Source organism: Acomys minous (genome assembly GCF_964271855.1).
Source record: "Acomys minous genome assembly, chromosome: 20".
NCBI lineage: Eukaryota > Metazoa > Chordata > Mammalia > Rodentia > Muridae > Acomys > Acomys minous.
In genome coordinates, this window is record NC_140502.1 from 13,217,121 (window position 1) to 13,240,038 (window position 22,918).

A 22,918-nucleotide genomic window follows, 5' to 3' on the forward strand; every position below is an offset into this window, starting at 1 on the left:
CAGAATTTAGGCCATAAATGTTCATATGTACGTGACAGTTTAAACTATCAAGAACTTAATATCAAATCCAACTTTCTCCATGTTTGTTTGCCTTAGGTTGGATAATTCATCTCTTAGTTAATTGCTTTTATTGGCTTACACACCTGGTAAAATTCAGCTGTTCACACTCATCTCTCTTTTGTCTTATGCTTAGTCATAAGTAAATCCAGAATTTAATAATCTACTGGGCAAATAAGTGAGATGCATAAATATAAAAATATATAAGGAGAAGAAAGTAAACTTTTTACAACTATCGTATTCCTAACAACTCCAAATTTATTAGCTGCTTACAAATTGTGTAGTTACAAAGTGTCTGTGCTCTACAAATCAGAAGCTCATGGACTTGTCTACAGGCTGGCTAATTTTATTGGCATTTTCAATACAGTTGACATTGAGAAGGGTCTTTGTTTTAATTAAAAAGTTGGTAAAGCCTGGTTTTAAACCTCGGTGTAAAATACTTTCAGAATGGATCTGGCACTAGCACCAGTACTAGTTTCTCAGCCTGAACACTGTGAAATGTGATGAGATCCAGTGATGGTTCATTCTTAACTTTAAAGGTTTCTCAGTCTGGAATTTTGATGCACTGGCACACTCCATCATTGTCATAACTTAAAATAACTCCGTTAATTTTTTAAAACATGATTTGACATTGTAGGGCTTTTCTTTTTTTTTTAATGTGAAGCAGGGAAAGATTTGTAAAGATTTAGGACTTTTGGTGTTGTGAAAATAGACAAGCCAGTGTGAAAGGAAAAAAGTAAAATAATGTGTCTGTGCAAGTGATTTACCTATATGATGGTGTCAATGTTTTCGAGTGCGCCTGAGGGAAACCCGAGATGATTCAAATACATCTCCATCACCTGATTTCTTAGTATGATAGTTTAGATTAATAAAATTATGAATAAGTGAAATTCTTTTGTCCCCGGGAACTTTTTCACCAATACAGAGTATATGTGTAAGTTGACCTTCACCTGTGTGATCAGAGTATTAGTGAGGTTTTTAAAATCTGCTGTGTTCTATCCCTGTGGTAAGTTGTACAAAATTCTAAAAAATGTTTATGGTTTACTTTTTTACTACATTGTTTAGCTACATGATTATATGCATTATAAATTTTAATTATTTTGGGGTCTTTTTTTTGAGACAGGGTTTCTTTATGCAACCTTGGCTGTCCTGGATTCGCTTTTGTAGACCAGGCTGGACTTGGACTTGAACTCATAAAGATCTGTCTGCCTCTGCCTCCCCAACAGCTGGTATTGTAAGCATATGCCAAAACACCTGGCAGTATTATTATGTTTTTACACATACACTTATTCTAGTTTTATATATACATATATATATATGTGTATATGTGTGTGTGCGTGCGTGTGTTTGTATGTGTGTGTGTGTGTGTGTGTTAACTGAATGCGGACCTAGCACAAAAGCCTGAAGAGGGCAACAGATTTGGGAAATTGAAGTTACAGATGGTTGTGAGGCACCACGTGGGTGCTGGAATTGAGCATAATTCCATAAAAAGGCCATCTCTCCAGCCCCCAAATTGTACTTCTTAACACATTGTTATAATATGAGAAAGGCTGTTAAATTCTAAGGATGTAACAATAAATTCCTGTCTGACACTGTTAACGTATTTATATGCAAAGGCTATCATGCGTTAAAAATAGAAGTCACGTTGCTGACTAAGATGACGTGCCATCACTCACACTTCCATCACGAGGCAAGAGAAAGTATAATAAATAAAAGATAATATCCCACGTTACTGTTCATGCACTGCTTTCCAGACAAAGCTCTTGCTGTGTGATACAATAGTGTCTCCCTTCTCAGACGAAGAAAACACTTGAAGTCGATTGAAAACCTCAGAAGATTTATTAAAGTCCTGAAGACAGCACTGTCCCACCTGATCGTCGCGTCATGATGCAATAAAGCCCTCTCTAGGTCTTTGCAGAGTAAAGTCATGAAAACCACTGAGGAGGTGGCCCTCCAGATTCTCCTTCTTTGCCAGGTTGGGATTGGGATTGCGGCCAACATCCTTCTGTTCGTCCATAATTTCTCTCCCGTCTTTACCGGCCTTCAACTGAGACCCAAACAGGTCATTGTCACCAACTTGGCCATTGCCAATGTCTTTATTCTCCTCCTCATTTGGTTTCCAAACAATATGACAGTTTTGGGTCCAAGGAAGCCCCCAACAGACCTCAAGTGTAAAACTGAGTACTTCATTCACCTGGTGGCTCGAAGCACAAACATGTGTTCCACCTGTGCCCTGAGCACCTACCAGTTTTTCACACTTGCTCCTAGTAACTGTGGTGGACTGTTTCTCAGAAAAAGATCCCCCAGGGTCCTGAGTTATTATTCTTCCTACAGTTGTTGGTTGTTCAGTGTCTTCTATAACGTCTACATTCCAATGAAAGTCACTGGTCCGCAGAACACAGGCAATGCCACTGACTCTTCTAGAAGCAAGTGGGTCTGCTCCACCTCAGATTTCACCGTAGGCATGGTCTACTTAGGGTCTGTCCATGACATCATGTTCATCAGCGTCATGGTCTGGACCTGCGTCTCCATGGTGCTGCTCCTGCAGAGACACCGTCAGAGGCTGCAGTGCATTCTGAGCCACGCTCAGGAACAGAGATGCTATCCTGAGACCAGAGCTGCCCACACCATCCTGATGCTGGTGTTCACCTTTGTGAGCTTCTATCTCCTGCATTGTGTTTGTAATCTCTGTCACATTTCTTTTGTGGACTTTCGTCTCTGGTTGCGGCGCACCAGTGAAGTTTTAGCCGCGGGCTTCCCCACTATTTCTCCCTTACTGTTGATCATTAGGGGTCCTCGGGATCCTTGTTCAGTGCTCTTTGGCTGCTGAAAGCCAGGCAAAAAAAAAAAAAAAAAAAAAAAGCAAAATAATAGATACATCTTAATTAGCATCCACACAAAAACTCTTTGTGCTGAAAACCCTTCTTTCTGAACAGGACTCACCACTGTAACCTCCCCGCTAAAGGAATGGAAGCAGGCTGTTTGCTGTACAGTTAATGGTAGCTCAGATCGCAGTGAGATCCAGGTGAGCAGACGATGCAGAGACCCAAGCTCAAGTATCCACCTCATCAGGGGAAGCAAGAACAGGAAGACCTACAGAAGGACGAAAAGAAGCAAAGAAAAAAAAAAGCCAGTCAATAAATTCACGATTATCTTAGCATATGTACGGGACCGCCTGGATTTTAGACTCTCCATTGAGAAGTCGGGTGTAATGTTACTTGGTCATTTTTCTCGTGCGGCTTTTAATATTCTTAGTTCTGTGTAGTTACTGTTTTGATTATTATGTGTAGATGGGGACTTTTTTTTTGGCTCAGGCTATTTGGTGTACTGTATGCCTACTGTAGGCATATTTATTTATTTATTTATTTATTTATTTATTTATTTAATCACATTACAACTGGATCCCAGCCTCCTCCCTTTCTTACCAGTCACAAACCCCCATTCCTCCCCCTCCTCCCACTTCCCATCTCCTTCTCAGAGAAGGTGAGGTCCCCACGGGGTACCAACCCACCCCGGCACCTCAAGTCACAGTAGGACTAAACACATCCTCTTCCACTCAGGACTGACACAAGAGCTCAGATAGGGAAGAGGGCTCCAGAGAGAGGCAGCAGAGGCAGCGACAGCCCCCTCCTCCTATTCCTAAGGAACCCATGTGTTGCCTAACCTGCACATCTGCCACATATACGTAGCGGGGTCTAGACCCAGGCCATGCTTGCTCTTTGGTTGGTGGTTCAGTCTCTGGGAGCCCCTATGAGCCCAGGTGAGTTGACTCTGTAGGTCTTCTTGTGGCGTCCTTGACCCCTCCCGTTCCCTCTATCCTTCCTCCCAATCTTCCCCAAAACTCCCCAAGCTTTCGGCCTACTGTTTGGCTGTGGGTCTCTGCCTCTGTTTCCATCGGCCGCTAGATGAAGTCTCTCCGAAGACAGTTACGCTAGGCTCCTGTCTGCAAGCATGGCAGGTTATCGTTAACTGTGGCAGGGGTTGGCTCTCTCCCATGGGGTGGGTCTCAAGTTGGGCCACTCACGGATTTCCCATTCCCTCAATGTCTGCTTCATCTCCATTCCCCTACTTCTTGTCGGCAAGACAAATTTTGAGTCAAAGGTTTTATGGGGGCATCTCCTTCTTTAGGTTAGGGGTTTTTTCATTCTTTTTTTCTTTTATGCCAGTGAAAAATACTTACTGTGCCTTTGGCCTGGGCTTCTTCTCTTTCCTCTATTCCTATTATTCTTAGATTTTTGTCTTTTCATAGTGCCAAGATTTCCTGGATGCTTGGCGCCAGGAGTTAATTAGATTTAACATTTCTGAGGAGACTATTTCTTTTATTATATGTCTTCAACGCCTGAGATTTTCTCTTCCATCTCTTGAAGTCTGTCGATGACGCTTGGCTATGCGGCTCCTGTTCGAAGTCCTACTTTTTTATTTCCATAATTTCCTCAGTTTGGGTTTTCTTTATTGATTCTGTTTCCACGTTCAGGTCTTCAACAATCTTGTTCATTTCTCCCCACTGTTTTTTTTTTTTTTCAGGATTTCTTCGGAAAAATTATTTCCTCTTTCAGAACCCCTAGCATATTTATAAGTGCTATTTTCAGGTCATTTTCTTGCTCTTCAACGATGTTGAAATACTCAGTGTTTGCTGGGGTTGCTGGGCTCTAGTGAAGATACTTTCTCCCAGATATTATTGGTTGTGTTTTCATGGTTGGCTTTAGGCATCTGAGATTGGGAAGATTGTAATTCCAGGTGCTGATATCTTATCTCACCTTCGTTGAGTGAGTGTTTTCTTACTTGCTTTCTGTTGCCCTGTCTGTTACTTCCCAGAGTCTCCTGGCTGTGTGTTGCCTATTAAGGAATTCTTCCGCGATTCCAATAGGCGTGGCCATTGGAGGCTCCACGTAAAACACTCAGGTTCTGTGTGTTAAGAGCTGACCTTTAGGAACGGGGCTCTGCTGGGAAGGGGGTATAAGGAAGTCCACAGGAGGCAAGAATGCAGGATGTTGTTCCAGGATCTGCTTAGTCCCGTGGGAATGGTAACAGAGACCACAGCAGAAGGTTTGCTACAGAGCTGGGGATGAGATTGGGAGATTAGATTTGGGGAAAAGGGGAATCTGAAGTTAGGCTATTTGCTTTCCTGGTCAGAATGGTCTGTGGGTTCCAAGAGGAATGCCTGCCGGAGTTAGGGGCCTAGGCCACTACCTCTGCCTAGCTGCCTTCCATGGCAGCAGCGGATTCCTGGGGTTCTCTGTCAGAGCCCTGATTTAGCCTCTCTGCTTCTCAGGTCTCAACTTCTTAAAGGTTGAAGTTCAACACATTTAAATCAACAGATTTATCTCCCTGTGGTACTGGCTTAAAAGAACAAAAGGTTAGCCCAACCAGCGTTTATTTAAAAAAAAATTTTTTAGTAGCCTGCTAACCTTCTTCTGAGTGTCCCATGAGCATAAACAGGGGGAGGAGGTCCCCCTCAGTCACAGTCATAGAGGAGGGGAATAGGGGGGAAATGGGAGGGAGGGAGGAATGGGAAGATACAAGGGATGAGATAACAATTGAGATGTAATATGAATAAATTAATAAAATATATTAAAAAATAAAGTTGGCATTCTTATAGCTCATAAAATTTTTTTAATGTTTTACTTTTGCTTCAGCTTTGTGTTAAGTATTGCACAGCAGTTAAAAATGCCAGACTTAGCAGAAGGGATGAGCCAGAGAAGAAGAGTGAGCCTCCCTTGCTGTCTTTCAGCCTATAAAGATAATATTCATGAGAGTGGAAACTTTTCCTCCATGCTCCCAACCAAATCCACAGTCCAGCAAGGCCTTTGACCTATTCTACACACATAGCTTAACTGCTGAATGAAAGGTTAAAAGAGCAAGACTCTTGAGGATGGGAGTCCCAGTTGGCTTTGACCTTAAGTAAAGGTTTAATTTTTTGCCACCATGCATGCCTTAAATGCCAAGAGAAAAGTGTAGTAAGAGGCTACGGTGTTTGTCTTTTTTTTTTTCTGGACACGGATTTATTTATTTATTTATTTATTTATTTATTTATTTATGTTTAATAATCTAATCCATGTTTCTTTAATTTAACAATTTAGAGTTTACAAAGTTTCCTATAACATCAAGGAGTTGGGTGGCAGATATTTTTATTACATTTTTAGAAACTCAGGCACTGTGGGCAGTGGATGAGGAGGTGAGGTTAGTCCTCCTCTTTTATTTTTTAAATATATGTTTTATTAATTTATTCATATTACATCTCAATTGTTAGCCCATCCCTTGTATCCTCCTATTCCTCCCTCCCACCCATTTTCCCCTTACTCCCCTCCCCTATGACTGTGACTGAGGGGGACTTCCTCCCCCTGTATATGCTCATAGGGTATCAAGTCTCTTCTTGGTACCCTGCTATCCTTCCTCTGAGTGCCGCCAGGCCTCCCCGTCCAGGGGACGTGGTCAAATATGGGGCACCAGAGTTTGTGTGAAAGTCAGACCCCACTCTCCACTCAACTGTGGAGAATGTTCTGTCTATTGGCTAGGGTTTCAAAGTTTACTGCATGTATTGTCCTTGGCTGGTACCATAGTTTGAGCATGGACCCCTGGGCCCAGATCTGCCCATCATAATGTTCTTCTTGTAGGTTTCTAGGACCCTCTGGATCCTTCTATTTCCCCATTCTCTCTTGCTTCTCTCACCTAGTGTCCCAATAGAAAGTCTTCCCCTCTGTCCCACTTTCCTGGTAAGTGAAGACTTTCATGGGACATGCCCCTAGCCCAATGGTGTTTGTCTTTTAATCTCTAATAAAATTGACCTGGAGTTTCACTTGAGTCCACATTTAGTACTTTTATGAGCGAAACAAAAAGACTCCAAAGGGGGAACCCAGAGTATAAGATGGCTATAAGGAGAAGCATAATTTATTCTGGTAACAATGGATTACGTGTACACACATACACACAAACACACACAGGGAGATATATACATATATATCCCCTATCAATATAGTCCTGAGTGTCCTGAAACTCACTACATCGACCAGCACCACCTTGAACTGAGATCTGTATGCTGTCTCCTGAGTACTGGGAATAAATGGGTGTGCCAACACATCAGTTTAATACATAAAGAGGGAACATGCGTATGTTTGATAAATGTGGTGAATAAATTGCTAATGTCTAGACTAGGAGAAACTGCCTTGAAGCTGTGCGTCTAGTCTCTCTGTCTCTGAGACTATATTTATGTCTTTACGTTTTGTTTTGAGGCTAAGGAATATTCGATTCAAACTGTTAAGATTCAAGCATATGTTGCTCCTTATTTTTAAAGTTTTACAAGCCCAATGTTGTACACATTTAGGAAAGCTGTAAGTGGTTAGACAAACATCTCTTTCCAGGGCGATCATTGCTGTAACTTGCAGGATTGTCATTGCTTTTCTCCCACAGTACTCGGTACGGTACATTCTAACACTGGTTGTTCCCCGTGACTGTTTCAGTCTCCTTTCTTTCTTTCTTTTCTTTTTTTTTTTTTTTTTTTTTTTTTTTTTTTTTTTTGGTCTTTTTGAGACAGGGTTCCTCTGTGTAGACTTGGCTGTCCTGGACTCGCTCTGTAGACCAGACTGGCCTTGAACTCACAGCGATCCGCCTGCCTCTGCCTCCCGAGAGCTGGGATTAAAGGCGTGCGCCACCACGCCCGGCTCAGTCTCCTTTCTTATATCACCTATAGACACCTGGGAGGTGTAAGAGTCCTCCAGGTGAGTCTCCATGTTCTGTGAGTCCCTTATGCGCTGTCCTTAAGCACCATGTTCAGCAAAGTTGTGAGCCCTATTGGAAACAGCTTTTAATGATTGGGGAACCTATGTGAGTCTATTGGCAACCAGCTGAAAATTAAGTAACCCATTCCTGTAATTTGGATTTCTGTTTGTATGAGGTTTCTAGTTGGGATATCATCTGACAATGTAGTGTAACTAACTCCATTAAACTCTTTTAAATATGTATATTAGAAGTTTTTTTTTAAAGATTTATTATATACACAGTGTTCTGCCTGCATACAAGCCTGCAGGCCAGAAGAGAGCATCAGATCACATTGTAGATGGTTGTGAGCCACCATGTGGTGGCTGGGAACTGAACTCAGGACCTCTGGAAGAGCAACCAGTGCTCTTAACCACTGAGCCATCTCTCCAGGCCCTAGAAGTTTTCATATAAGTATCTATGTAGTGTTTTCAGAAGGCCACTAAGTGTTTGTTATCCCTCCCCTAATTCCCTTTTCTATCCTGACATCTCATCCCATCCCTATTTATCTCTATATTACCCAATATTCCTTTCACTATTTTAACCACTGTACATTTTCTCTACTCCCTTGAAAATATACACCAATAAATTGCCACATACAAAGCTCACGGCTGCTAAGGATATTCCATACAAAACACACATCAAAAATAGTGAAGCGAACAACCACAAATAAGAGGAAAATTGGTGAAAATTGTTTTTTTTTAAGATTTATTAGTTATGTATACAATGTCCTGCCTGCGTATGTGCCTGCCCACCTGAAGAGGGCACCAGATCTCATTACAGATGGTTAGGAGCCACCATGTGGTCGCTGGGAATTGAACTCAGGACCTTTGGAAGAGTAGCCAGTGCTCTTATCCTCTGAGCCGTCTCTCCAGCCCCAACAATTGTTTTTATGCACCTGCGTTACCAGATTCCGAGTGTTTCCAAATGCGCAAGTTTTGTGAATTCCCTAATTTAGTTTTGCTTGACAGCTGAAAACTATTTCATTGTGAAAATATACCACTTTTCATTAGCTGCGGGGGAGCAGCCCTAGCATTCCAGATATACTGTGAGGGTCCTTGAAGCAGGGATGAACAGGAGCAGCGCAAAAATCAACTCTCCAGTTAGATGTCTGATGCAAGCTGACAGGCAGTGTTCTTGGTAGCTGCTAGCAGGCAGGCACACAAGCAAGCGAGCAAGCACACCATGAAACAGAAACCTCAGTTCTTTATTTAGTTTTTTGTTTTTGTTTTTGTTTTTTTTTTTTAGGGAATTAAAGTCAAAAAGTCTTTAAGGAAGTAAAGGCAGTTACTTCAACTGATAGTTGCATAAAACTCTACAGAATTTTAACCTCATCTAAATTTCAGCAAGCTCCATGTCTACGCCCCACTGACCCCAAAACCGAGGACCTCATTTTATTTCTTATGAACTTCAGTGTTTGACCTCTTCAGCCAGTTTTGTTTTGGGCCAAAGGCCACAGCTTTCGCAGTTTCCCTTCAACTGGACATTAGCAACTAAACATTAGTTCTCTTAAGCTATTTTAGTATAGAAGTACTGGGCAAGACTTGCGGTTAATATTTTCAAGCTCAGTCTGATGCCTCGCTAGGCATTTTTTTTATAAACTCCTTGAGTATAGCAAAATGTGGCTACATCCTTAAGCTCTAATATATTCTTTAAGAATCCTAATTTTTTTTTCCTTCGTAGTACGACACTTCCAAGGTCTGCTATCTGTGGCAGCCAATCTTTCCAGTAAAAATCAAATCGTTAACCGAAGCTGATTTTCACACCATTCCCATCTTGGTTTATGCCTTCCTCAGAATCCAACCATGCCTTTTCTTAAAAGTTCCAATTCATAGGCTTTTTTTTTTTAATCTCTTTTTGCCTAACCAGAGGTTCAACCCTAGAAATTTCTTTCCTCAATGTCTCATGATTTTCATACGCCATCTGTAAATCCTAAACCATGGAAAACTTTAGTAAGGAACAATTTTTTTTTGCATTTTTCCCCCCAAATTAATGTTGTATTCCACATCAGAGATAGTCTTATCCTTAAGCATGTATTGCTGGCCAGGTATCATTACCTGATTTTGGCAGAACATGTAGCTTTCTCTGCTCAAGTGATTTTGGGGGAACCGAGGACAGGGGGAGGGGAGCCCCATCAAGACAAGGAGCGAGGAGAGCAGGGTGAAAGCCACCATTATAAAAGTCACAGACAGAGGGGAGGGGAATAGGGTGAAAAGCGGGAGGGAGGGAGGAACGGGAGGATTCAAGGGATGGGATAACAATTGAGATGTAATCTGAATAAATTAATTAAGTAATGAAAAGATGCTTCATTCTCAATAAATAAATAAAATCAATCTTAAATAATAAATAAAATAAAAGTAACAGGTGGCATCACAACAAGTGATAAGCTGGGGGGGCGGGGGCAGAAGTGGGGGGAGGTCAGGAGGGATCCGATCTTTGTCAGGTGATTCAACTCCCGTCCATTCAGGGCCATCTGGAGAGGGCCTCAAGCTCAGATCCTTGTCAAGCGAGGAGCTGCATGGTCTCCACTCCTTGGTCCCTGGGCACGCCGTTACCGGGCAACTAGCCAGTCATCAGCTGACGGGACACGTGCGCCATTTCCACCTTGTGCTTATTGCGAATCGGACGGTAATGAAAGTGAATGGCTCTTTCTAGTTCTCACTTGCAGCAGCGTTTTAGCAGGACCGTGGTGTCTGGCATGAATCTGGGGTTAGGGCTCCTGAGCTTTGAGGTAGCCTTTTGTCACTGACTGTTACCACAGAGATTTGGTTTTTTGAAGGATTCCCAGAAGCTTTGCATGACTTAATCTGGAGACTGGCTTTGCAAACCAGGAAGCCTCTCTATGGCTGAGAATTGCTCAGGTGATGGGTCTTTCGAGACCTATAGGAAACTTTGGTAATGTGGAAACTGAATTGGCCAAAGTTGCCCTTTTGTGTAACAACCAAGAAGAGACTTGATACTCTATGAGCATATACAGGGGAAGGAGGTCCCCCTCAGTCACAGTTATAGGGGAGGGGAGTAAGGGAAAAATGGGAGGGAGGGAGAAATGGGAGGATACAAGGGATGGGATAACAATTGAAATATAATATGAATACATTAATTTAAAAATATTTTTAAAAAAGGGGTTCTAGGAAGCTGTCAGTGTTGGGTCCTTCGGAGGCTGATCCCCTACTGCTTGAGAATCCTTGATCCATCCTGCAGTGGCCCCCTTTCTTCTACCTATTGTCCTGGGTGACCCAGAACATGAACAGGGAACCAAAGCTAAGTTCTCTCAATCTCTCCACACCAACTTCAAAACTACATTACAGACCGTGCCTCTCAACTGTTTGCCAAGAACCTCCCCAAGCATCCGTGTTCCTTAAATATTTCAATTTCACAACCCACTTGAGCACCCCAAGAAAAGACTATTCTGACGTAACAAAAAGCCTCTCACGCTTAATTCTCCCCAATACAAACAGGCCCTGCTCTCAGATAACATTTCCCCTTGAGCTGGAGAGATGGCTCAGAGGTTAAGAGCACTGCCTGCTCCTCCAGAGGTCCTGAGTTCAATTCCCAGCAACCACGTGGTGGCTTACGACCATCTATAATGAGATCTGGCCTGAAGGTAGAGAACTGTATACATATTAATTATTATTATATGTAATATAAAATATTATAAATCTTTTAAAAAACAAACCAAAAAAATAACATTTCCCCAATTAACCTTATACAGCCAATCTAAATTCTCCTGGCTCCTCTCAAGAACTATCAGACTCTAGACAAGCACTCTTACCAAGCAACAGCCTACGTTTTCCTGACTGTTGCCTATTCCTAAAGATGGGGCCTCCTCCCCTTTCCCTGGTCCTAACAGTTTTCTATTTTTAATTTTTAATTAATAATTAAATTTTAATTTTATTAATTTATTATTACATCTCAATGGTTATCCCATCCCTTGTATCCTCCCATTCCTCCCTCCCTCCCATTTTCCCCTTACTCCCTTCCCTTATGACTGTGACTGAGGGAGACTTCCTCCCCCTTTATATGCTCATAGGATATCAAGTCTCTTCTTGGTAGCCTGCTATCCTTCCCCTGAGTGCCACCAGGTCTCCCCATCCAGGGGACATGGTCAAATATGAGGCACCAGAGTACATGTGACAGTCAGACCCCACTCTCCACTCAACTGTGGAGAATGTCCTGTCCATTGGTTAGATCTGGGTAGGGGTTTGAAGTTTACGGCCTGTATTGTTCAAATCAAGTACAAACTGCTGCAGCAGCCACCATGCCAGCACCAGTCGTTTTGTCATAACCTCCACCATGGTCCGGCCTCACAGACTACACCTGACTAAGCTCAGACGGTCCTGCAGAACCTGGACATCCACCTGCACAATCTGTTCTTCCTGCCCTTGACCAACAGCCTGGCTTCCTTGGGTCTCCTGGCAACAACGCCCAAACGTCAGGAGGAAGCAGGCAGAGAGCCTGATGCTCGCGTACCCAACGCTCAGCAAGCCGGTAATAAAAACAAAAGAGGTGGGAAGGAAGGGATTCTGGCCAGCTGGAGTTCTTATCTGAAGAGATAGCATGGTAGGCATGGCTCTGGCAGGCCTTGCCTCTCTCCCCATTTCCTCTGCCTTGTTAAAAACCCTTAGATTACATCCCTAAAACTAATCACCAAAATTGGTTTCCTTATTCGGCCACTTCCTCCTCCTGAGGCTGACCACCAAGGTCCAGCTATCAAAGTACTGAAATCAAGCAAGCAAATCAGCCCCCTCTTTGGTTCACATAACTAACATGCCCCCAAACACCTCATCCTAATACGGGGTTTCCCATGTTATAAACCGCCATTTGTCTATGAGCCACATCTGCCTCCTCTCTACCCAGAAGCAGCCCTTTGTGGGCCACATCTGTCTCCTCTCTATCCAGAGGCAGCCCTCTGTCCCCCTCCAAGACAAACACCCCCTTCCCCTTCTCCCACACCTTTACCTGCTGTCTTTGTCTCTTCTTCCTTTCCTTTTGTCGCTCTGGAACAAAGAAATCTCCTGTGTGCTGAGAACTTTGTATTGGGGGCCCTAACACCCAGCCCTTGGCAGGCAGAGGCAGAGGCAGGGGGGGATCTCTGTGAACTCAAGGCTATCCTGGTCTAGATAGTGAGTTCTAGGAAAGTCGGGGCTGTTACAAAGAGAAACCCCATCTTGAAACAAAGAAAAGACACCAAACAAACAACAGAACCAACCCTATTGTAAAATAGATATGAAAACCAAGTATCTATATTCTACATGTCAGGTTAAAAAAAATAAAGGTTAATATGTATTTTTTATTTATTAGTTCTTTGAATATTTTGTACCATGTATTTTGGTCATATTCACCCCAGCCCAGCTCCTCCCACATACAGCCCTCTCTTCCCCACTGTCGTGAAGCAGTTTCCTCTGAGATTAAAAACCAGCCACCTTGGGGAGAAACTTCATAAAACACAGGATGTGAAAGTGAGGCAAAAACAACAGGATACTTTAGGACAGGATTTTTACAAGGACGTGAAACAAGAGAGTGTAGCAGAGTGAGTCAAGTCTACTCCTGCAAGTAACCCCAATAAAACTCACTGTGTCACCAATGCTGGACACTGGTGATATATAATCTGTCATTGGTTCCCTATCCAGGGAGAAGAGAATTCATTCATCTCTCTCTAGCACTTTGCCTCTAAACTGTGTCCATTTTTTAATAGCTTTACATACAATTCTGCTGCCTGCATACTCTTGGGTGTCTGGCCTTCCACTGGGGTATGGGAGTCTTACCAGTGGCCACACCCTTAAAGAAAATCGACTCTTCTCTCATGAAGTATCAGTTATCAGCTTAGCTAGTAATGAGATTTCATGCCTACGTCCCCGAAATAGGGATTTTGCTTGAGACAGGGTTTCACGTAGCCCAGGCTACCCTTAAAGTCCTTATGTAGTCAAGGATAACCTTGAACTCCCGAGCTGTGTGTGTCCACCTCCAGAGTACTGTGATCACAGACGTGAGACACCATACCTGGTCACATAAACATACTTTTTGTACATTTATTTTGTGTGTGGTCAGGGGCCTACTTTTTGGGAGTCAGTTTTCTCTTTCCACCATGAGAGTTCCAGAGAGAAAGCTGAGGCTATCCATGTGGGTGGGAAGAACACTTACCCGCTGAGCCATCTCACCAACCCCACTTAAACATTTTAAAACACCAATAAAAATGGCATTATTTGTGCACCTATATATTTGTGTGTATATATGTACACACACACACATCGTCTCATATAGACTTTTGCTTTTAGTCTAGCCACACAGGGATATATGCATACGTGTATATACACATTTAAATGTGTTGTCTATGTTTTTTTCACCCACTCTGTCTGTGCTGATAGGTACATGTAAGTAGCTGCAGGGCCAGACTAACAACACTGACAACTTGAAGAAGTGGTATCTTCTATATAACTGAAAAAAAAAACTCAATGTTTTATGTGGTTCAAAAACTTGGTTAAGTCTACATGAACGATGCTGTAAGACCATTCACTTGTGTTATGACAGGGTTACTTGTGGAATTTAAGAGGGGAATAAGACAGGGTGTGGTTACAAAGAGAATTTGTGCTTATTTGTAGTGTTAGGTAGAAGGAATGAGTGATTTCTATAAAAATATGCTTTTCGCATGCCTGAGACATACGTAAGCCTAAATTAAGACCAAACCCCGGCATGGAGAGTGGAGTTGGCATGACGTTCTTTTAACCGTTGGAGGCTGGAGGGAAGGGTCAGTTTTCTTTAAGAGTGTAGGCCCTGGCCATGCTCCAGCAAGCGACCAAGAATGCTTGGAGAACACATGTTGGCGCTGAGACAACAGGCGCTGGGGGATGACACAGAGTTGGGTGGGAAGCGGAGGAGGATGGGAAGAGTTAAGCGGGAGGGAGAGCGAATAGGACCAAAACACATTGCATGAAATTCTCAAGGAACTAATAAAAATGTAAAAATGCCTTCATCTGGCAAGAGAAGAGAAAAAAATCCTAATTAGATTGCTGGGAGGACTGCGAATCATGTGAGATCAGCATTTCTCAGGCTCTCAGTATGACCATCATCTTCCTAAGTCAAGATAGATGAAATGTTAAGACAGATGACCCAGCAGTTAAATTCAGTTTCCAATACCCTTGACAGACAGCTCATAACTGCCTGTAACCCCAGCTCCAAGAGACCTGATGCCCTGTTGTGATCTTTGCAGATACACACACACACACACACACACACACACACACACACACGGAGGGAGGGAGGGAGAGACAGAGAGATAGAGAGGGAGGGAGAGACTATGTATGCTTTGATATTTGAAACTAGAGGCCAGTAGATTATTATTTAATACAAAACACAAAACAGCAACAGTTTCCATTATCTGCATGTCCAGTCTAGGCCCTCTGCTAAAGGCTTCTCATGCACAGATAATTAAAATATCCCCCACAACCTTATAAGGTACCATTGTTGCCTGGCTCCAGGAATCTACAAACAGGCAAATCTCCTTTTAAGATATTTCAAAACAATTTAAAGACACTTAACACTTTATTGGGTGCTTAAGATACCTACGTGGGAAGAAAAAGTCATTTATAAAGCAATCATTTTTTGTGTGTGAAGGTCTTTGAATCCCTGACATTGCCGTGCAAATAAAAAGCCACATCTATCTATTTAAAAAAAAAAAAAACAAAAACCACATCTGAATTGGGGGGAGGGGGTGTCCAAAACATATCTCATTGGAATATTAGTGATCTGGAATTCTGTATACAATGGGCCAAAATAAATATCGCACTTTCTTTCTTTTGGAAGTCGTTTGGAGGCAGAATGCACCCCTGTTTCTTGCACCCGAACGTCCACCCTCGTTTTCTGTTCCTGTTTACACACTGCTTAGGATGGTCAAGTAAGGATTATTTTCTTCTTCAGTAATCAGAAATTCCTGGGTTTCCTTATCAAAATCAGTAATCCGCAGTCTAGAAAGACATAAAAAAAAAAACAGCTTTAATTAACTCAGTCTTCTTTTTAAGATTTAAAATGTTTATTATTTCTGTGTATGGGCGTGCCTGTGTGAGTTTAATTTGTGCACTACACGTGTGCAGGTGCCTGTGGAAGTCAGATGAGGTCATCGAATCCTCTGGAACTAGGGTTGGGAGCAGTTGTGAGGTGTCAGGTTGGGTGCTGGGAGCTGATTTTGAGTCCTCTGCAAAAAGAGCAAGTGTTCTTTAAAAAAAAAGGGGGGGCATTTCTCCAGACCCTCACATTTCCTTCTGAGTTTTCCAACATCTATTTTTTTCCCTCCATAATTTTTTCCAAGACCATGCTCAGGAGACCCTGATGTGGCCTCTAAATGGGGTGACACAGTCATTCTATGAGATGGCATGCTGACACATGTTTAACATTGAGATTCTTCCATAAAAACTGATGCACTGTCTGGAGAGATGGTTCAGCAGTTAGGAGCACTGGCTGCTCTTACCGAGGACCCAGGTTCAATCCCCCACATTGCAGCTCAGAGTCATCTCTAACTCCAGTTCCAAGAGATCTAAAACCTCCGTCTGGCCTCGAAATCAGAATATACTTGAGGGAAAATACCCATACTCATAAATTTTTTTAATGAAAAGAAAAATTAATTTGTTGGTTTGCCGTGTGTGCGCGTGCATGGTGGTGTGTGTGTGTGTGTGTATGTGTGTGTGTGTGTGTGTGGCACCAGAGGTCAATGACAGGGGGCTTTTTTATCTTTTTATTCTAATTTATTTATATTACATCTCAACTGAAATCTATCCACTTGTTCTTATCTTCCTGTTCCCACCCACCCTCCCTCTTCGGCCCTATTCCCCTGCCCTAGACTTCTGACCTGTGTGGTCCTCCTCCCCTACTCTCTGGCCACAGCCTATCAGGTCTCATCTGGATAGCCTGCATTCCCCTTTCCTCTGTGCGCCCACAGTGCCTCTCCGCCAAGGGGCAGCAATCAAATCGCATGCACCGGAGGAGCTCATATCAGAGTCAGTCCCCGATTCTGCCGTCCCCTTCTCCATAGGCAGAAGGAGCTGTCCATCAGCTATATCTAAACAGGGGGGGTCTAGGTTCTCTGCTTTCAATGTCCTTGACTGGTTCATCAGTTTATGCAGCCCCACCCCAGGTCCAGGTCTACCAGCCGTGAGAGTCTCTTTGTGGAGTTTCTGATACCCACCCACCCCGCCCTTCTGTCCCTCCATCCCCTGCCTCTTCCACAGATCCCGCAGCTCTTGTTTTCTACCTTATCTTTTTGTGACAGGGTCTGTCCCTGAACCTGCCACTCATGGACTGGCTGGCCATTAAGCTCCAGGGAGTCTCCTGTCTCCACCCTTCTCCCCAGCCCGAAGGCGACAGACACATGAGACCACAATCAACTTTCTTATGTGGCACTGAAGATCTGGACTCAGGCCCTCAGACGTCTGCTGCAAGTGTTTTACTTGACTGAGCCTCGTCACAGCTTCTGCCTTAGCCATCTCAGGGCGGTGAACCCCACAAGCCAACTGTGGTCTCCTTCAACTTGATGTCAACATCGGAATGGTAGGAGGAAGCACCGATTCCAGCTAAGCCTTATGGTTTTGGGGTAGAAGACTTGGAAAAGGCTTGAGGAGTTCTTTTTTTTTCCTACAAGCCCAGAACAGTAACTGTTTCCATGATCTGTGTGTCTGGACATATAGCCTCTGTCACAGGCACGTGCGCGCGCGCGCACACACACACACACACACACACACACACACACACACACACACACACACACCTTGCTTCCTGTCTCTGTTTTGATTCTGTATGAATTACTTTTCTATTACTGTGATATAAAACACCACGACCAAGGCAACTTACAGAAGGATGGGTCTATCTTGATCCACAAGAACGAAGCAGAGAAATCACAGTGGGCATGGTATGAGCCTTTGCGACCTCAAAGCCTGTCCCGGTGACATTCTTTCTCAAGCAAGGCCACGCCCCCTCCCCCAAACCTACCCAAATAGCACTATCAACTGGGGACCATGTATTCAAATATCTGAGCCTACAGGAGACATTTCATTCAAACCATCAAGTCCTGAATATTTTTATGTTTCGAGTAGATTTGTCCTGTAAGAATGAACCATGTTCCTGGGCAGGTAATTAACTGTAATACACATCTCTCTGAGACTTTCCATGGTGATGTAGGAGGACAAGAAGAAACAAAGACGGTTTTTCCATAATATCTATCACATTATCACACACACACACACACACACACACTCTCACACACACACACACACACACACACACACACACACATATTTGAATATCTCATGTCAAATAACAACTCTTACTTTATAGAACAAAGACTCATAATCAGAGGAACTGGCATCTCGCCTTAGGGTGCAGAGTAAACCTGGCTGAATTGGAGTCAAACGCAGAGCTGGACGGCTCAGAAAATGACAGATAACTTAACCTTTTTCTACTTCCTTATGCGTTCACTCCAGCTTCATACCCTCTCAACCTCTAGCCAACACCAAGTAATAAAGAAATCTTGCAAGTACTTAATGTTTCCGGGGAACAGGGAGATTTGCAAGAGAAAACCTCTAAGGAAGTGAGCCTGTGTCTTCCTCCTTCCAGCAGAGACAGCTAGAGTTAGAAACTGTTTTGGTTTGGGTTGGTTTTTGTGATACCATAGTTTCTCTGTGTATCCTGGACTCACTCTGTAGACCAGGCTGGCCTTGAACTCAGTAATTCACCTGACTGCCTCTCTGAGTGCTGGGATTAAAGGTAGGTGCCACTACGCCCTGCTGAGTTATAAACATTTTAACCAAACATCTGGTAGGCATATTCAACCTGCAGCCCGCGTGATATATGCAAAAAAGGGGGGCAGCCATAAAAAGTCCTAGAAACCTACAAGAAGACCATCAAGGCTGGTGGATCTGGACCCAGGGGTGTCTGCTCAAGCTACTGTACCAACCAAGGGCAATACACGCAGTAAACCTAGACCCCCTGTTCAGATCTAGCCAATGGACAGTGCATTCTCCACAGCTGTGTGGAGAGTGGGCAATGACTCTGACATTAACTCTGGTGCCCCCTATTTGACCACTTCCCCTTGGTGGGGAGGCCTGGTGGCACTCAGAGGAAGGGTAAGCAGGCTACCCAGATGAGACCTGATAGGCTGTGATCATATGGTGGGGGAGAAGGTCCCCTTCTGTCACAGACCTAGGGGAAGGGAATAGGGTGAAATAGGAAGGGGGAGGGGGTAATGGGAAGATACAAGTGAGGGGATAACAACTGAGATGTAATCTGAATAAATTACTTAAATAAAAAAAAAAGGTCTAACACAAAATTATAAATTATACAAAACAGGATGTATTTTGTAAACCAAGTGCCCAGTTTTTGAGTGTGAACTGTGTGTGTGTGTGTGTGTGTGTGTGTGTGTGTGTGTGTGTGTGCGCACGTGCCATTTTGCAGAGTCAAAAGTTTGTACACCCTAACAAGGTTTCACTTTTCTAGAAGTGAGTGGCTTAATAACTACTTAAAATGACCCTATCTTGGGGGTCTGGGGAGATAGCTCTCCCAGGGAAGTGTTGGCTACAAGCCTAAGGACCTGAAGGTAATCCCCCAACACCCACATTAAAAAAAAAACCCTGGAAAAACCAAAAAATAAAAAATAAAAAATAAATTTAAAAACCCTGGAGATAGTGGCAAAGGACTGGAGTCAAAGAACGAAGGAAACAGAAGACTGATAGGTCCTTAGCACTTGAGGGAAAACCAGCCTTACAGAATTGGTTAGTCCCAGGTTCCGGGGAGAGATGCCATCTCAAAAATCACTGAGGCGGATGGCATCTGATGACGGATGGCCACTAGAGGCTGTCCTCTGGTCTCCACAACTGTGTGCACAATCCATACACATATGTGCACCTTAACTCACAAACTTTCACAGTAATTACCTCGATCTCATATGGGCCTGAAGGCCATAGGGAGAAAAAGAAACCTCAAAGATAAAATGCTGAGGATAATAAAAATAAAATTATAAAGCGTGCATTTGTAAAATATCTTAGGCCTATTTAAAATAGTCAGAATCACATACTTACATGACAAGTGCATTATATAAACCCATTTCTACAAGTGAACCACCTAGCTCATTTAGCCTGTACGAAGTGTCCTCAGAGCACTCACATTAGTCTCCAGGTGGGCAAAAACCTCCTCACCTAATGTAAAGACCTTCTTACGTTAAAATGTTGAATATCTCATGTAATAATTGGCTACTGTGTTGGAAGAACAAAAAGAAATTAATGAGTATGTTTTCGTATACTACGTCCAAACAATCTTGAGTCAGGACCGTCTGCATAAACATAAGTTATATTTAAAAGTATACTTATGTATCATTGTTATAATAGTACCCAATGTCACCAGTGCTTGGGCACTCACCAGTCACAGAGCAAGGGAGGGCTTTATACTCAACCCAATTCTCCTGCAGCAACATCCTCGAGTGAGACAACATTACTTGAACTTATTTTTTTTAAGATTTATTTATTATTATGTATACAGTGCTCTATCTGCATGTACACCTGCAGGCCAGAAGAGGGCATCGGATCACATTATGGATGGTTGCTGAGAATTGAACTCAGGACCTTTGGAGGAGCAGCCAGTGCCCTTATACTCTGAGCCACCTCTCCAGTCCTGAACTTATTTTTTAACTTGAATTTTTAAAATATTTGATAGTGTCCCCTCCCCCAAACACCAATTAACTGCCCATAGTCCCTGAGGGAGGGGTGCGTTTCATGACAAGATCTGCTTCCTTGTACAATAATGGTTATTAGTGACCTTACTAGTGAATTACTTGCAGAGAGAGAGAGAGAGAGAGTGTGTGTGTGTGTGTGTGTGTGTGTGTGTGTGTATGTGTTTGTGTGTGTATGTGTGTGTGTGTGTAAGCATGCAGATACCAGAAGGCCAACCTCAGTGATCATTCATTTTTGAGATGCGGGTCTCTCATTTGGTCTGGAACTCACCAATTGGAATAGCTTGCTGGCCCGTGAGCATTAAGGACCTCTCCAGTACCAAGATTACAAGTGCAAACCCCATGGCTTGTTTTATTCATGTGGTTTCCATGGATCAAACTCTGGTCCCTGTGCCTGTTTTGCAAGCACTCTACAGACTGGGCCATCTCCTCACCAGCTCTTATTTCTCTCTTAAACAATATTACTCAATGCACATTTCAGATTTCAGTTACTCCCTCCTTAGCTCTAAGGACACCTCCCACCAAGGAGAACAGAGACCAGCTCACCCAAGTACATGCAGGGTGCACGTTTGCTGTTTCAGAGCCTCGCACAGCAAAGCCAGCCCACTGTAGTCCAAGGCGTTTTCCAGCAGGTTGATCCCCCACAGGGTATTACTCTGGGTAAAAGCAGAAGCAAGGTCCTCACAACAGGCACTAGTCAGCTCACAGGCTTCCACCCTGCAACGAAAGATACAGTTCCACGTCAGGATGGGAGGTGACAAGTCATTTAGCCTAAACTCACTCCATAGCCTCTGAGGACAGTCTCTTAAAAGCCCAGTGTTCCCAACATCAAATTTTCCCTTCTTTGACAATATGTGACCACAATGGCCTCCACGTCTGTTTGTGGTGAGCAAATAGTTCCACTAATAGTCTGCTGTCCCAGCCCTTGAACCTTGGCTGACATTGTATCTTGCACTTGGTGAAGCAAGGGCTGGTGAGTTCTGAGCCTACACCTCAAGCCCTTTGACACAGTTTTATTTGAACCCTTGAGATTCATTCTGCTACGGACTAAACTACATGTTCAGCATTCTGATCTTCAGTGTCCCGTGGAACTGGATTTTGAGATATCGAGTTTTTACAGAGGCAACTAAATTAAAATGGTGACAATAAGGTGAGGTCTAATCTTGTATAGCTGTGAATACATGGAGATGACAGCCTGTTTCAAGTCAATGAAAAAAGACTGGAACATACTCCTTGTCTTGGTCCTCTGAAGGAACCATCCCTGCTGATAGCATGACCTCACTTCTAGCCTCTACAACTGTGTTTATAGACAAATCTCTGCTCTATGAGCCACTCAGTCTGTTTTTTATCATGGCAGCCAAAGCAACTGCCACATCAGTTAGTCCAGACAAATAAGTCAATGAGATGTGGTCTAGTCACTCCTGTCATCTCCAGTGGACATCCATCCACGCATCCATCCACGCATCCATCCATGCATCCATCCATGCATGCATCCATGCATTCATCCAAGCATCCATCCAACCATCCATGCATCCATCCATGCATCCATGCATGCATTCATCCAAGCATCCATCCATCCATCCAACCATCCATGCATCCATCCATCCATCCATCCACGCATACATCCATGCATCCATCCATCTATCCATCCATCCATGCATCCATCCATCCATGCATCCAACCATCCATGCATCCATCCATCCATCCATGCATGCATGCATCCAGTACCCATATACGCACCCATCCACATAACAGCTATCTATCCTATGCATGCTTCCACCCGTGACTACAACCATGCACCTATGCCTGCAACCATCAATCACCAACATACCCCCCATGCATGCATGCATCACCCATCCAATCATCTATGCACTCATCCAATCAAATATACATTCATCCATGTAATAAATATCTATACCTTGCATGCAGTCATCAATCATCCATATATCTATGCATTTACTTATCCATCTTGGCATCCACCCATATATCCATGCATCTCTCCATCCACCCATCCATCCATGCATGCATGCATGCACCATCTACTTATTCCACCTCCATTCACAACAGTTAGGCTGCCCTATACTACAGTCCCGTAGATGATCAAGTTTTATAAGTATGCCCACTTGAGATCAATCAAACTTGGCTAGACTAGCCAGCAGCCAGCAGCCAGATCACTGCTCCCAGGCTCGACGTTTTTAAGTGGCTTATTAATACAACCACTGCTAACTGTTACGGTGTCCCTATGGAGATTTGTTTGTTTTCATTTTTATTTTATTGTGCATTGGTGTTTGGCCTGCATGCGTGTCTGTATGAGGGTGCCAGGTCTCCTGAAATTGGAGTCACAGACAGTTGTGAGCTGCAATGTGGGTGCTGGGAATTGAACCTGGGTCCTCTGGAAAAGCG

General features: G+C 43.4%; 2 protein-coding genes across 3 annotated transcripts in view; one reads left to right on the forward strand and one right to left on the reverse strand.

Moving 5' to 3' along the window:
• Window positions 1-1,984: 1,984 nt before the first annotated feature.
• Window positions 1,985-2,887, forward strand: LOC311591416 (vomeronasal type-1 receptor 4-like; the record flags this gene model as incomplete). The annotated part of the gene is made up of 1 exon (XM_084770984.1): window positions 1,985-2,887. One exon carries the CDS (start codon window positions 1,985-1,987, stop codon window positions 2,885-2,887), a length of 903 nt encoding a protein of 300 aa, XP_084627110.1.
• Window positions 2,888-15,329: 12,442 nt separating this feature from the next.
• LOC311591410 (NACHT, LRR and PYD domains-containing protein 4C-like) overlaps window positions 15,330-22,918 on the reverse strand; it is a 36,112-nt gene continuing 28,523 nt past the window's right edge. For both annotated transcript variants that reach the window (XM_084770973.1, XM_084770972.1), the window contains 2 exons: window positions 21,062-21,232; window positions 15,330-15,770 (listed from right to left, as the gene is read on the reverse strand). In XM_084770973.1, the coding sequence (XP_084627099.1) occupies window positions 15,677-15,770; window positions 21,062-21,232 (265 nt within the window). In that variant the 3' untranslated portion in view covers window positions 15,330-15,676. The remainder of the gene's footprint in view (window positions 15,771-21,061; window positions 21,233-22,918) is intronic.